At 38.7% G+C, this 16,027-nt stretch overlaps 1 protein-coding gene across 1 annotated transcript in view; it reads right to left on the reverse strand.

Annotated features, from left to right (window-relative positions):
- The window catches only part of TEX10 (testis expressed 10), a 62,329-nt gene that overhangs the window by 24,333 nt on the left and 21,969 nt on the right, over positions 1–16,027 (reverse strand). The window contains exons 6-8 of the mRNA XM_045467792.1: positions 4,370–4,608; positions 3,480–3,615; positions 1,764–1,939 (exon numbers count right to left, since the gene is read on the reverse strand). Coding sequence (XP_045323748.1) covers positions 1,764–1,939; positions 3,480–3,615; positions 4,370–4,608 — 551 coding nt within the window. The remainder of the gene's footprint in view (positions 1–1,763; positions 1,940–3,479; positions 3,616–4,369; positions 4,609–16,027) is intronic.

A 16,027-nucleotide genomic window follows, 5' to 3' on the forward strand; every position in this document is an offset into this window, starting at 1 on the left:
GAATAACTTTGATGGGGTAAAGGGATTGAACCAAAGTAAAACAGTAAAAAACAAGCGCTTTTGCTAAACAGTGACAATTACAATATCAACCTAATTTAAAGCAGAAGACATCTACATATAAGCAGTACTGAAAAAAAAAGACTTAAAAATATAACCCAAAAAGGATGGAAGCAAACCAAATGTCCCTCACTTAATGAATGGGTAAATATAAGTGACAGATTCATAGAGTGGAATACTACTACTCAGCAAAAAAAAAAAAAAAAAAAAAAAAAGTACAGATACATGCACACTACAATATGCATGTATACTGCCAACAGTACATTAAGTGAAAGTATCCAGATTCAAAAGGCTCTACATTATATAATTCCATTTATAACAAATGTCCGGAACAGGCAAATCCATAGAGACAGGAAAGTAGATTGGTGGTTGCCAGGAGCTGGGGGACTACTAATGGGTTTAATTTCTTTTTGGGGTGATAAAAATATTCTGGAATCAGACAGTGGTGACTGCACAACTTTGGGAATATGTTAAAAACACTGAAATATACATTGTAAAAGGGCAAATTTTATGGTTTGTGAATTACATCTCAATAATAAATACATATTACATATATGTAATACCTCCCAATATGCTTTTATTGGTATTTTTGCTTAAAATATAAAATAGTTCCAAGGATGAATAAAAAAGTATAAATATATAGAAGTCATACAAAATATCCTTTATGATTAATTTGCTGACAAAGCTTCAAAGGAAATTTTTTTAAATACCTGATCAGTTTTGAATTTGTAAACAGCATGTGGCTGAAAAGACAATTTAAGAATCCAAGAAGCATCTACAACCATTAACCTTCTAAAAGTATCCTAATAAAAAATACTTACTATTGAAAATGAATTTACTATTTGATATTTTGTTCTGGCACTTTAAATTTTTTTTTTTTTCAACGTTTATTTATTTTTGGGACAGACAGAGACAGAGCATGAACGGGGGAGGGGCAGAGAGAGAGGGAGACACAGAATCGGAAACAGGCTCCAGGCTCTGAGCCATCAGCCCAGAGCCTGACGCGGGACTCGAACTCACGGACCACGAGATCGTGACCTGGCTGAAGTCGGACGCTTAACCGACTGCGCCACCCAGGCGCCCCTGTTCTGGCACTTTAACCATGGTGTGAATAATTTATAATAATTCAAAGGAAAGGCAAACCCAAAGAGTTCCGCTTAGAAACTTCTTTCCTAGGGGTGCCTGGGTGGTGGCTCAGTCAGTTAAGCAGCCGACTTCGGCTCAGGTCATGATCTCACAGCTTGTGTGTTTGAGCCCCATATGGCTTCATACTGAAAGCTCAGAGCCTGGAGCCTGCTTCAGATTCTGTCTCCCTCTCTCTCTGCCCCACCCCTGCTCACATTCTGTCTCTCTCTCCTTCAAAAATAAACAAACATTAAAAAAAATTTTTTTTTTTTTAAAGAAACTTCTTTCCTGGGGCGCCTGGGTGGCGCAGTCGGTTGAGCGTCCGACTTCAGCCAGGTCACGATCTCGCAGTCTGTGAGTTCGAGCCCCGCATCGGGCTCTGGGCTGATGGCTCAGAGCCTGGAGCCTGTTTCCGATTCTGTGTCTCCCTCTCTCTCTGCCCCTCCCCCGTTCATGCTCTGTCTCTCTGTCCCAAAAATAAACGTTGAAAAAAAAAAAAAAAATTAAAAAAAAAAAAAAAAAAGAAACTTCTTTCCTAATGCAGGGTAGATCAATGGTTACCTACACAGTTAAATTCTTACCATAGATTCGGAGAGCAGAAGCTTGTAAACTTTTTAGTAATTCTTTATTTGCTCGTGCTGCTGCAGTATGGATGATATCAATAAGCTGTGTTGAGAGCTCAGGATTTCGGGAGCCAAGATGAGCAAGCTGCAATGGTAAACCAGCCAGCCAACGGGATAACACCTTACTACGATATCTAAGAAACACCAAGGAAGAACAAAATAAAGTATAAAGAGAAATAAGTTTAAACAAAAAAAATTTTTAACTTAAATATACCACAGAGTGACATTATTATCTACCAAGAACACAACATGTACTCATTTAAACATTTTAGAGTTTATAAGACCAGATGCATCATTTATTCAGCTGTAGCATTTTCCAAGGTTTTAACCACTCACTTAAAAAGAGCATGCAATTTGGGGCACTATCTAAACTGCATGTTTATCTTCAAAAACAGACACTACTACTGCTCTTTGTGTTCTATTTATCCTTACAGTATTAGCTGTTATACTAACTCAATAATGCATTCAATGTAGGGTGCTCTCACACTAAATGGTTTCAAACCTGTGTTATTTTAGTTCTTCAGTATACAGTTGACCTTTGAACAATATGGTTTTGAACGGCATGGGTCTGCTTACATGCAGGTTTTTTTCAATAAATATACTGGAAATTTTTTTGTGAAAACCTCACAAACTGCACACCCTAGAAACACTGAAAACATTAAGCTAGGTATTGTTGTAAGAATACAATATATAATATTTATAACATACAAAATATGTTTATCAACTTATCGGTAAGGCTTCTAGTCAACAGTAGGCTATTAGTAGTTAAGTTCTGAGGGAGTCATAAGTTACAGTTTTTCAACTGTAATGGGGAGGGGGGTCAGTGTCCCTAATCCCCACACTGTTCAAGGATCAACTGTACTTATACTTGCTAAAGCTCCAATGTCTCTTCACTCAGGCAACGGCAATCACTTTTGCTGTACCCCAAGAGCTTAGTGAATTAAGCATGACCTTTGCTGTCAGACCTAAACTTAAGTCTCAGCTCTGTTTCCCATTAATTATAGGACACTCACCAACTTATTAAACTAAGCTTCAGTTTCCTCCTACAAAACGAAAGTAACAGTATCTACACCTCAAAGTAGGAATATGAGATTCAGATAAATTATGAAAAGCACCCGGCTTCTACTAAAGACTCAAATATGTTTCAACAACTACCTACATATGCTCAGGTATCCCCAAACCTTATCTTCCACCTAAACATATCTTCCCGACTTCCAAACTATATCTCAAATTCACCATATCAAAAAATTAATTCCTTAGTTCTACACTTTGTGTTATCCATCTCAACTGATAGCACCAAACTAAGCCTGAAACTTTTTCATCTTCTACTGTCTTCATTCTTACACCGTATGCCCCAATATGCCACTAATAGCTAATAGTTCAACCTCCACAGTTTTTACAGAAAGCAAAAGAAAAAGCTGAGGCTGCTATAGGTTACTCCAACTGACCTTAAGTTGTAAGTGGACAAGTGGAAATATAAGCTCAAAGAGGCTTTTATCTGCTGGTGGTGCACATCAAGATTACTGGCACTACTATGCATGTTTCTATATACAATTTTATATCTTTTCTTATATGCAGCCAAACAAAATAAAAAGAATGAACATCTCCAAAGATTTTTACCAGACTACAAAATAACTCCACCAAAAAAGAAAGGTAAAATATATGAAACCTTACCTGACTCTGTAAGATCTCAGTTCTTCTTTTTGATAGATTTTACTGAAAAACTTTAGTAACAAAGTTCGAACTGGAAGGAGAAGGCCTCTCTGCTGATACAATGTATAAACTGCCTTGATAAGAGACTCTGTAGCCTCTAAATACAAAAACAACTGTATATTAATCAAAAATGTTTCTTCACCAGCTCCCAAATTCCTCTAAAAGCACAGAAGCACTTTACTTTGTTCCTATGACAAAGCAGATCTTAGTCACAAACTGATACTACCACTGAAGTCCAATAGTAATGAGTTAATATAAAAGTCAGACTGCAACCTGAGACTACAGTGTAATTTTTGTAAGGGACAACAAACCTATGTAATGATGACAAAAACCAAGATATTAGAAAGATGAATAAGATGGGAACCAAACAGGAAAGCTTTGTTTTTGAATGGAAAGAATTCGTAAATCACACTAAAAATAGACTTTATGTGACATAACTTCAGGCTAGCAGAAAGGTAGAGACAGGCAGGATTCAACTCATTCTATATGGATAAAAGGGGAAAGTGCTCAATTTCTAATCAAACGACCAGAAAAGTGTATTTCTTTATCATTAGGCTCAATAGCATTCTGAAGGAATACCTACCTCCTTTTACTCAAGTCTGTAATCTACTAGAAATTTAATCATATTGCTTCACAGTGGACCTACTCACCTGAGAAAGAGATGCGCTGAGTATTAACCATTTCAGTGTTCAAGCAGATAGTCCATTTATAATTATACTAGCTAACTTTCAAGGTTTGAATGTAATTAACTTGTCTACATGAAATGTGTGAAAGTCATCAATTCAAAGCTAGACCCTAATAGCATGCATAAGAGCTCCTCTCTTAAATAAAGACAAAGCAAGAACACCTACCTCTGTTAGGTTGTATCTGCATTAATCTCCATGATACTCCAAGCAATCTGTTTAGCTGCTTACTATTTAGCCTAAAGCCATCTTCAAGGGTCTTTGTCACAAATTTCCTTATCATTTCTATCCAGTTGGAATCCTTCTGTAAAGTTGAGGCATTTGCCAAGGAGACCATGATATCAGACAGCGTTAAATTCAGTAAGAGATGATCTACATTATTGGAGAGAATTGTGCAATGCTTGATGCTAAAAACAAACAAAGACAAATACATCTATAACATGTTATATCTACCACGCCTGCTTCACTTAGAATACTTAAAAATAATCTATCAATGGGTCAAAAAATATTTCCTTCTAAAATAAACTGCCAAGACAGGTATGGAGGCAAGGTTTAGGCCATTGTTTTGTAAATAAACCATTCCTTATAGAATCAAGGTTGTTAATAAGACACGAATTACAATGTATCCTGCTCAGTTAATTACCCAAGTTACTCTTTACACAAAAGGTCAAGGTCTTTGTAACAATGCTTGGTAATCCTAAATGCAATTTGGAGATAAGACTTGAGAACCTCAACATGCTTGAAGATTTTTTTAAAGCAGATACTTGTATTTGGATGTAGGTCACGGCAGATCCTGACTCTGCTTCTACCTCATCAACATAATCACTAATTTCTCCTGGCCACAATTTCCGTATGTGTGACAGAAGGAGACTGGTCCAGATAAGCAATGTTCTGAAACAACGTATATGATACACATATGAAAATCATTTTTCCCAGCCAAATAAAACATTTCTTTCAGACTTTGAAAGAAATTTCAAAAAAGATATCTCAAATACAGTACTTCAAAAAGAAAACTTGTGACTTAGACTATAAATCCCTATTTCAGAATATGGTATATTCAACAGCAGGCCCTATTTATTTCATGTTTAGAAAAATGTAAAGTTAATTAAAGTAAAAAATCTCTCTAGGGGTGCCTGGGTGGCTCAGTAGGTTAAGTGTCTGACTTCAGCTTAGGTCATGATCTCGCGGTTCATGGGTTCAAGCCCTGCATCGGGCTCTGTGCTGACAGCTCAGAGCCTGGATCCTGCTTCTGATTCTGTGTCTGTCTGTCTGTCTCTCTCTCTCTCTCTCTCTCTCTGCCCCTCCCCCACTCGTGCTCTGTCTCTGTCTCAGAAATAAACATTAAAAAAAATTAAAAAAAAAAAAAGAAATCTGGTGCTATTAGAGCATCAAATGTAGGGTTAGGAATGACAAATGAGCTGGAAAGGTAAAATGGAACCACATTACAAAGAGTCTGGGAGGCTAAGGGCACTAAAATTAATTATGCAAGCATGACTGAAAACTTATTTCAGATGGGCGATTCTGTGGATGGAAAAGGAAAAATGAGAGTTACAAAACTATACACAGGGGCGCCTGGGTGGCTGTCGGTTCAGCATCTTACTCTTGATTTTGGCTCAGGTCATGATCTCACACTTCATGAGATGGAGCCTTGTGTCAGGCTCTGTGCTGACGGCACAGAGTCTGCCTGAGATTCTCTCCCTCTCTCTCTGCCCCTCTCCTGGGTGCATGTGCACGTGCTCTCTCTCAAAATAAATAAACATTAAAAAAAATAAATTTTAAAAAACTATAAACAAAGAAGCAATTGTATGGCTCTTGTAGCAATCTAGGCAAGAGATGACAAGTGCAAGAACCAGGGTCAATGCTGGGTATAGACTGGGAGAAGGCAGGACATTTAGAAAGAATAAAAATTAGCTGGATTTGAAGTCTGAAGTATATATATGTGTGTGAGTTTGGGGACAGTGGGATTTGGAGGAGTCAGAAGTTCTAGCATTGGTGACTGGATAAATGAAGTAGCAGAGATCCAGAAAATAAATATTACTTTTTTTTTTTAATTTTTTTTTTCAACGTTTATTTATTTTTGGGACAGAGAGAGACAGAGCATGAACAGGGGAGGGGCAGAGAGAGAGGGAGACACAGAATCGGAAACAGGCTCCAGGCTCTGAGCCATCAGCCCAGAGCCTGACGCAGGGCTCGAACTCCTGGACCGCGAGATCGTGACCTGGCTGAAGTCGGACGCTTAACCGACTGCGCCACCCAGGCGCCCCAGAAAATAAATATTGCTTTTGATTATGTTGGGCTTGCAGTGTTTCTGGTATAAATCCAGGCAGAGATGGACAACAGACAGCTCAATGTACAAGTTTGACAACAGAGAGAAAAGTACAAACTATTTAACAGATTATTCACATAACCACTCCTAGCTGCAAAAGAGGATGAGAAATCTAGTTTTTATTTTGCACGGTCATATTCCTAAACACTGGAAATTAAGAAAGGAATGAGAACTGGGACAGACAACTAGCAGTCTGTACCACAAACCCAAAATTTCTACAAGGTTTTTCGCCAAACGGCCCAGTGCCTAAAACCAAGGCACATTTTAACATTAATTAGACCACTCAAAACTCAACTGCCCCATTTCTTCACAAGTAGAGCTTTCCAAGATCTACCATAAGTTTATCTCAAGCAGCATAATTTATTACTGTCTGGAAGGTCTCAATGGACACTACAAATTTGGGAGAATTCATTCTGCTCCTCCAATAATTTATACAAATTTTTAAGAGTAAATATACCAACCATCAATTCTATGAGGGAGGCAGGCCACTGGGGATACTCCAATTTTCAATAATGATAAATGTAGGTAATCCCCTTCCTGAAAACAACTTTAAAACTAGATGAAATTTTTTAAAAACCTCAAAAACAGGGGCACCTGGATGGCTCAGTTAAGTGCCCAACTCCTGATATTGGCTCACATTGTGATCTCGTGGTCATGGAATCGAACCCAGTGCCGGGCTCCATGCTGACAGCACAGAGCCTGCTTGAGATTCTCTCTCTCTCTCTCTCTCTCTCTCTCTCTCCCTCTCCCTCTCCCTCTCCCTCTCTTTCTCTGCCCCTCTCCCACTTGTGCTCTCTCTCTCTCTCAAAATAAATAAACATTAAAAAAAACTCAAAAGCTCACGAGCTAAGATAATAAACATTTACTGGGCCCAAAAAACCAGGAAAAAAGCAAGATACTAGCACTCAAGGCTCTGTCCTTAGGGCAGCTGCCAATTCCAAAGAAAAAACTGCAAAACTGAAGTAACCTTTTAGTGGCCTCACAGGGAAAAGTCAAAGCCCAGGGCCTGCCAAACACCGGAACTTTCATGTTATCCAGGGTAAAGGTAAACCAGAAATAAAAACAGCTCTTAGATAAAACGTAATCCCAATTTTGCTTTCTACCACTGGTTTGAGTAACAATTCTTCCCAATTAGCTGTACAGAGTCAACACAATTCAAATCAAAATCCCAGCAAGCTACTTGTAGTTATCAATAAATTGATTCCGAAGTTTATACAGAAAGGCAAAAGACCTAAAACACCCAAGATAGAAGTAGAACAAAGCTGGAGGACTTATTCTACCCAATTTCAAGAGTTACCATATACAACTACACTAACAAAGACAGCATGGAATTGGTGAAAGAACAGACACACGTAGGTTAATGGAACAAAGAGCTCCAAAATAGACCCGTAAAAATATAATCAACTCATCTCTGACAAAAGACCAAAAGCAACTCAGTGGAGAATGAAGTCTTTTCAACAAAAGGTGCTAGGAGCAAATGGACAAAAATTCTACAAATGAAAAACAAAAATTCAATGTATTTGTGTCTGAGCTCAGTTGAACAAAACTGAAGAATTAAAAGCTAGAACATAGGAGATTTAAGGAAAGAAAGAAAAAGAAAGAAGAAAGATGCAGTAAGTAAATCTAACATGTTAACATGTTTAATCAGTCTTTACAGGAGAGAAATGTGACTGCAATTTTTTTTAAGATAATGAGAATTTATCAGATCTGTTTAAAGATATTCTAATCAAGATTTAAGATCTCAGATTTAAGTTCACTGAATCCCAAGGAGAATAAAAAAAAATAAAAAACAAAAACCCCACCTGGATACATCATTGTGAAACTGCAAAAAACAAAAAGAAAATTCATGGGGAGTGTGAATAGGAAGCTTTTAAAGTAACAACAGTTAGACTCATAGCTGACTTCTTAACAGAAAATGAAAATCTGCAGACAGTAAAGTGTTATTCTCAGTGTGCTTAAAGAAAACTGCCAAACCTAGAGTACTATGCTCTGCTCGAACACTCTTTAGAAATGAAAAATATGTATATATATTTTTTAGACAAAACAATTAAGCAAAAATAACCTCCAGCAGATTCTGAATGGTCCCAGATAGATGGAAACAGACATATGAAAAAATGAGCATAAACATAGGAAATACATGGACAGAACTTAGGTGATGGATACAAGTTCTCCAAAATACTGATTTTGGTTTGAAACAAGCTCAAATTTTGTCACTGGCATAAATACTGTCAGCCGTTTTCTTGGAATTGATAGGCTCTTTGTTCATTTTGAGAAAATAACTGCCAAATATCCAAGTCTGAATCCACAGTTCGTCTGGTAGTCATTCTTTCAAGTTAAAATTATGTCCATCACAGAAAAATACTCCCAAGTAGAATAATCACAAAAGTGTACTTCCTTGAGACAACCATCATCCCATGGTATGCATTCAAATTACTTTACACACACTTTGTCACACTGAATATAAAAAAAATGTGTTCTCAAGGGTCATGACTTAACAAAATTAGTAGTTTTAACTGCTTCATTAAGGACATTTTTAAGTGAGTGCATGGTGGTGAAGAATACGATGTTTTACTAGTACAGTTGGTGCCATTGCCCTAGTTCATGCTAAGACACCGGCAGTCCTATCCAGCACTGCTTTTGTACCATCAGTGCAAATGTCAGAACAATCAAAAAGGCAAACTATGTCTTAATGATATAATTGTGAAAATAGTTCTGGCCTTGGAGACCCCAAAGATCACAGACTACACTTTGAGAACCGCTGTCTTAGATAACTGACATAAGAGTAAGCCAGCTAACTATAACAAACTGTCTCACAATAGCAACTATGATCTACTGTTTATAGGATATCCCCGTAAGGTTCTTTCCCACTCCCAACCTAATTTGTTATCTCAGGGTTCTCCCAAAGTAGTATCTGCCCCTAAAAATTTCAGATTCTGGATATTCAATGGGAGTCCTTATTTAAACTATTTAGAAGGGGTACCTGGGTGGCTCAGTCAGTTAAGCATCTGACTTCAGTTGGGTTCTTGATCTTGCAGTTCTGAGTTTGCGCCACACATCAGGCTCTGCACTGTCAGTGCAGAGCCTGCTTGGGATTCTGTGTCCCTCTCTCTCTTCCCCTATACCGCTTGCTCTCTATCTCTCACAAAATAAATAAAGATGAACTTAAAAAAACAAACAAGCTAGTTAGGAAAACTTTCTACATATAATACATCCAATAAACTTCCTTTTTACCAAATAAACTTTATACTCTTCCAAATATCTTTTCTTTTGGCCTTAACAGGCATTGCTACTCAGTTTTAATTATAGGAGGCTCAGATTTCTTCTATACATGTAACTGCAAGTCAATTTCCTTTTGAATTCTGCTTCTTTAAGTACTCAATTCCTGCTGCACTCTTTCTCTGGGCTCTATTCTGTCTTCAGGGTCCCACAAATAAATTTATTTGCCAGTAACTTTTTCTAAAATTTAATCATTCATATACAGTCTGAACTAGTATTTATTATGTTTCTTTAACATAGCTCACTTTTTTAAAACAAATAAGGGTGCCTGGGTGGCTCAGTAGGTTAAGCATCCAACTCTTGATTTCGGCTCAGGTCATGATCTCATGGTTCAGGAGTTCAAGCCCCGTGTCGGGCTCTGTGTTGACAGTGTGGAGACTGCTTGGGATTCTCTCTCTCTCTCTCTCTCTCTCTCTCTCTCTCTATGCACCCCCCTCAAAAATAAATAAAATTTAAACAAAAAAAAAAAAAAAAAAGGAGAAAGGAAAAAGTACACCTATTAAAAAAAATAAAATTTCTAAAAAAACTTTGTCACTGCCATAAGCAGAAAATCAATCTTTTTCTAATACCCTTTGCACTAAATTCCCAACAACTAAACCACCACTTAATGACAACTTGCCAAATCAAAGCTCTCCATTCCCACTCAAAAAAGAAACTAATTTTCCCAGCATACTAGAAAATCATCCCAACTAGCTCTCTCACAAGCCGATTCATACACCAAAGGCAAGACTTAGCTGTTGTGAACAGAAATATTTGGAGTCCCAAGTAAAAGAAAGACACAGTTTTCAGGACACAAGAGAAGTCATTTAGGCCCCAGCTAGTTTCTGTGATCTATGCCCCACTGGTTCTACTAAGCCTAAGGACACTTTTTACAAAACTTCCTAGCAGAAGTACAAAGAAATGCAAAAACTTTAGTAGTTAAGGATTTTAAGGGAACAAAAGGAATGCAAAAACAGTCTAAGTATGTCTGTGCAAATTTATGCCTGCCTGTACATGGGATGACAAAGCCCCCCTTTCTGAATATTCATCCTAAACCCCAAATAAAAAGAACCTGCTCAACCCATATTCAGGGAATCATGGATTTGGAAGCTATTCCCCATAATCTCCTTATTTGTAGCAAATGGTTTTCTTTGTGTGACCACTGCATCTCTAGAACTCAACAAGGAATAAACTCATGTTAGTTCAGTTATAGTATCTGTTCCCAGTACATATTAGAATTACCTTGTTAAAGACCATCACCACATAGGTTCATACATTTTGAGCAAAAAAAGAGTTTTCTTACAGATGACTACAATGCATTTTTAAATGTCTGTATTTTCAATGACAAAATTATATCCTTTGATATACAGGAAAGAACTGAAAGCAGGAACTCAAATGGATATTTGAAGACCAATGTTTACAACAGCATCATTCCCAATAACCAAAAGGTGGAAACCAACCAAAAGTGCATTGACAGATGAATGGATAAACAAAATATGGTATATACATACAGTGGAGTATTATTTAGCCTTAAAAAGGAAGGAAAACATGGAAGCAACCAAGAGATCCTTCAGGAAGTAGGCGAGTGCGTACATAAACTGTGACCTACCCATACAATGAAACATTACTTAGCACTTAAGAGAGCTATCAGGGTGCCTGGGTGGCTCATCGAGCATCTGACTCAGGTCAAGATCTCCCAGGTTCATGGGTTCAAGCCCCACGCTGACAGCCTGGAGCCTGCTTAAGATTCTGCGTCTCCCTCTCTCTCTGCCCCACCCCTGACTTGTGCATGCTCACACACTCTCTCAAAAATAAACAAACATAAAAAGAGCTATCAAGTCATGAAAAAAACATGGGGAGGGATGAATAGACAGAGAACAGGATTTTTAGGGCAGTGAAACTATCCTATATGATACCAACAAGGCAGATACACATCATTTTACATTTGTCAAAACTCACAGAATGTTACTACCACCAGGAAACCCTAAGGTAAACGACAGATTTGAGATGTGTCCATGCAGGTACATAGATTCTAACAAATGTAAAACTATGGTGCAGGATAGAAGAAAGGCTATGCATTTCTGGGAGGAGTACACGACAGTTCTGTATGTACTTTCTGTTCGATTTTACTTTGAAACTAAAACTGCTCCAAAAAATAAAACCTATTTAAAAAAACAAGAAATGAAATGCTGGTACATGCTACAATACGGATGAACCTTGAAGACATTTTCCTAAGTGAAATTACACCAGATACAAAAGGAAAAGTATTTTATGATTCTACTTCTATGAGATACCTAGAAGAGTCAAATTAGAGATAAAAAGTAGAGCAGTGGTTCCCAAGAGCTGGTGGTAGGGGACAATGGTGAGTTATTTTTTAACCGATACACTTTCAAGTTGGGAAAATGAAAATATTTCTGGAAATGGATGGTAGTGATGGTTGCGTAACAATGTGAATATACTTAATACTACTGAACCGAACACATACAAGTGATTAAGTTAAAAAGGTAAAGGGCACCTGGGAGGCTCAGTCAGGTAAGCATCCAACTTTGGCTCAGGTCATGACCTCATGATTCATGAAATCAAGCCTCACAAGGGCCTCTGTGCTGATAGTACAGAGGCTGCTTGGGATTCTCTACCTTCTTCTCTCCCTGCCCTCTCTGACTTGCATGCACGCTTGTCTCTCTCAAAATAAACATTTTTTTAAAAAGCTCAAATTTCATGTTATGTATATTTTACCACAATAAAAATCAATACTATCCTTTGTATTTGAACCAAAGATGAACAAATTTAGACATCAGGTGAAAAATTAACTGAGGTTATATGAATAAGAATGAAGACCACTGGCCAAAGTCAACGTTGTCCCCCCAACTTTAACTTGTGTTGCCCTCCACAGGTTATCTAAGTATTCAATGCAGCTCCTTATGGAAGTAAAAGAGCAGCCCAAAATCCCTAAAAATGAATCCCTAGGGAATCTTGTAAAAAATAAGCCAGTTATATTGCCAATCTATTTTTGCTAAAAATCCCACAACTGCAAAGTTGTCTGGGAAAATGGCAGTACTAGTAGGAGGACCCTAAGCTTGCCTCCTCCCACGGATACAACTAGATAACACCCGTATCAGTGTAAATTACCTAGGAAACCATCCAGAAACTGGCAGAACAAATTCCACAACTAAAGGCAGGGAAGGGGACATATTAAAGAAGGTAGGAAGGGCAAAGACAGTCTGGAAGCAAAATGGACCATGGCTATTTGACACAATGGAGAGGGAGATGGTGGCATAGAGAAGGGCAGAAAACAGACTTCACATAGGGGAGCCCTTGAACAGGGAGGATGAATCCCTGGAATATTTGTCTTTGAAAATGAGAGGGGCTGAATTGTGCAGTTCTCAAAAACCAGCGGGACTTAAAGCCTGAAATTTTAAAAATCGGCAGACTTGGCTCTGAGAAAGCCCAGAAGACATTAGGAAGCAGAGTTCCCACAATTAAAGAGAGCAGGACAAACAGCCCGTGCAAATACAGCATAGTATCAGCAACTGGAAAACTCAAGAGCAGACAAGAGGGAGAGTGATTTGCGATTTGCTCATCTCAAAGCATGGCCCAGAGAGGCAGAGGTCACAGGGAGACCCCTCTAGGAACAAAGGACCTGGCAAGGGTCATTTCCCTCTTCTCCCTTCAGCATAAATAGCCACCAACAGGAAACAGCCCCGTGCTACCACTCCTAACCTAACTTGCCAAGCCTCCTTACATCCCACCCCTGCCAAAACATCCGACACCCTCCACCATACCCAACACCCCCCAACCCATGACGATTCAGCAGATATGCCCTTCCCAGTCACATGCAGGCCTGAGTCCTATTGCTGCAGGCCCCTCCCCAAGAAACCCAGCACAAACTCTGCCAATGCCACATCTCCTGACACTCATGTTTTGCAGGACCTCAGTTCTGGCAGCAGTAGTGGCAGGTCTCCTTTCATAAGCAGACCACTACACCACTTATTAAAATGTGTTCCACCTGGGGGCACCTAGGTGGCTCAGCCAGCTGTGCGTCCAACTTTGGCTCAGGTCATGATCTCACAGTTCATGTATTCAAGCCTCATGTCAGGCTCTTGCTAACAGCTCAGAGCCTGGAGCCTGCTTCAGATTCTGTGTCTCCCTCTCTCTCTGTCCCTAACTCACCCCCCACCCCCCCGCCAAACAAATAAACATTTAAACAAATAAACAGTGTCCCACCCCTGCCAAGGATCAAACACTGTACACAATGAGCAAAGAGAGCTTCTGTAAACTAAAGGAAAAAGAGGCCAAGACACAAATGGAGAGCACACACAAAACACATAGGAGACACTCTCTTGAAGCATCAGGCCTTGGGAAATGGGACACTGCATTGCCGGGCACTACAGGACCTCTTCTTTAAGAGACTATTATTGTTAAGAGCAAAAGAAACAGCTGACTTCCCTAACACACAGAAACAGACACAGGAAGTCAGGCAAAATGAGGAGACAGAGAAACATCTCCCAAATGAAAGACCAGGACCAAGCCACAGCAAGAGACCAAAGTGAAAATAAGTAATATGCCTGATAGAGAATTTAAGATACAGGAGAGGCGCACCTGGGTGGCTCAGTTGGTTAAGCAACTGACGCTTGATCTCAGCTCGGGCCTTGATCTCAAGGTCCTGAGTTCACGCCCCATGTTGGGCTCTGCACTGAAAACGAAGCTTACTTAAAAAAAAAAAAAAAAGACATTGGATTGGAGAAAAGAATGAAGAACATCAGTAAGACTGTCAAAGAATAAAAAGAACTAATCAGAGATCAAGAACACAGAAAATGAAATTTAAGATACACTGGATGGAATAAATATCAGGCTAGACAAAGCAAAGAATGAATTAATGACCTGGAAGACAGAGTAATGGAAGGTAACCAAGCTGAGTAAATAAGAGGAAAGAAACTTATGGAAACTGAGAATAGTCTTAGGGTACTCAGTGACTCCATCCAGTATAGTAACAATCTGCATTATAGGGATCTCAGAAGAGGAGATAAGAGGGAAGAAAATTTATTTGAAGAAATAATACCTGAAAACTTCCCTAGTCTGGGGAAGGAACAGAGATCCAGATTCAGGAAAAAGAGACCCTCCCCCCACTCCCAATTCAAACCATGGCCATCCACACCAACAAACATAGTAATTAAAATGGCAAAAAGTAGGGGCGCCTGGGTGGCGCAGTCGGTTAAGCGTCCAACTTCAGCCAGGTCACGATCTCGCGGTCCGTGAGTTCGAGCCCCGCGTCGGGCTCTGTGCTGACAGCTCAGAGCCTGGAGCCTGTTTCCGATTCTGTGTCTCCCTCTCTCTCTGCCCCTCCCCCGTTCATGCTCTGTCTCTCTCTGTCCCAAAGATAAATAAACGTTGGGAAAAAAATTAAAATCTTTAAAAAAAAATTAAAAAAAAAATGGCAAAAAGTAGTGATAAAAAATTTTTAAAGGACCATGAGAAAGTAAGACAGTTACATACAAGTGAAACCCTACAGGGGTATCAGTGGATTTTTCAGCAGAAACTTTGCAGGCCAGAAAGGAGTACAGCAGGATATATTCAACACACTGAAAGGGAAAAATCTGTGGCCAAGAATATCCAGAATAGAAGGAGAGATAAAAGAGTTTCTCAGACAAAAACTAAAGGAGCGCATGACCACTAAACCAGCCCTACAAGAAATGTTTAAAGGGGACTCTGAATGAAAAGGAAGACCATAAGTGAGAGTACAAAAAGTAGAAAACACATAAGCAATAAGAATAAATGTATTTGTAAATATTCAGTTAAGGGATTCATAAAATAGAAGGATGTAAAATATGAAACCATGTACGTAAAACATGGGAGGGAGAGGAGTGAATAATAACAGTATAAACTTACATGATCATCAACTTAATATAGACTGCTATATGCATGTAGAAGATGTTATGTGCAAACCTAATGATAACCACATATCAAACATCAGTAATAGATATGCAAAGAATAAAGAGAAAAGAATCCAAGTATATCACTAGAGAAAGCAAACTAACTATGAAAGAGAGCAAGAGAAGAAAAAGGATCAGAGAAAATCTACAGGAACAACCATAAAACAAGTAACAAAATGGCAGTAAATACATATCTATTCAATATTTACTTTGAATGTAAATGGACTAAATGATCCAATCAAAAGACACAGGGTGACAGAGTGGATTAAAAAAACAAGACCCAACTATATGCTGCCTACAAAAGACTCGTTTCTG

This window comes from Leopardus geoffroyi, chromosome D4 (genome assembly GCF_018350155.1).
Source record: "Leopardus geoffroyi isolate Oge1 chromosome D4, O.geoffroyi_Oge1_pat1.0, whole genome shotgun sequence".
Classification (NCBI taxonomy): Eukaryota; Metazoa; Chordata; class Mammalia; order Carnivora; family Felidae; genus Leopardus; species Leopardus geoffroyi.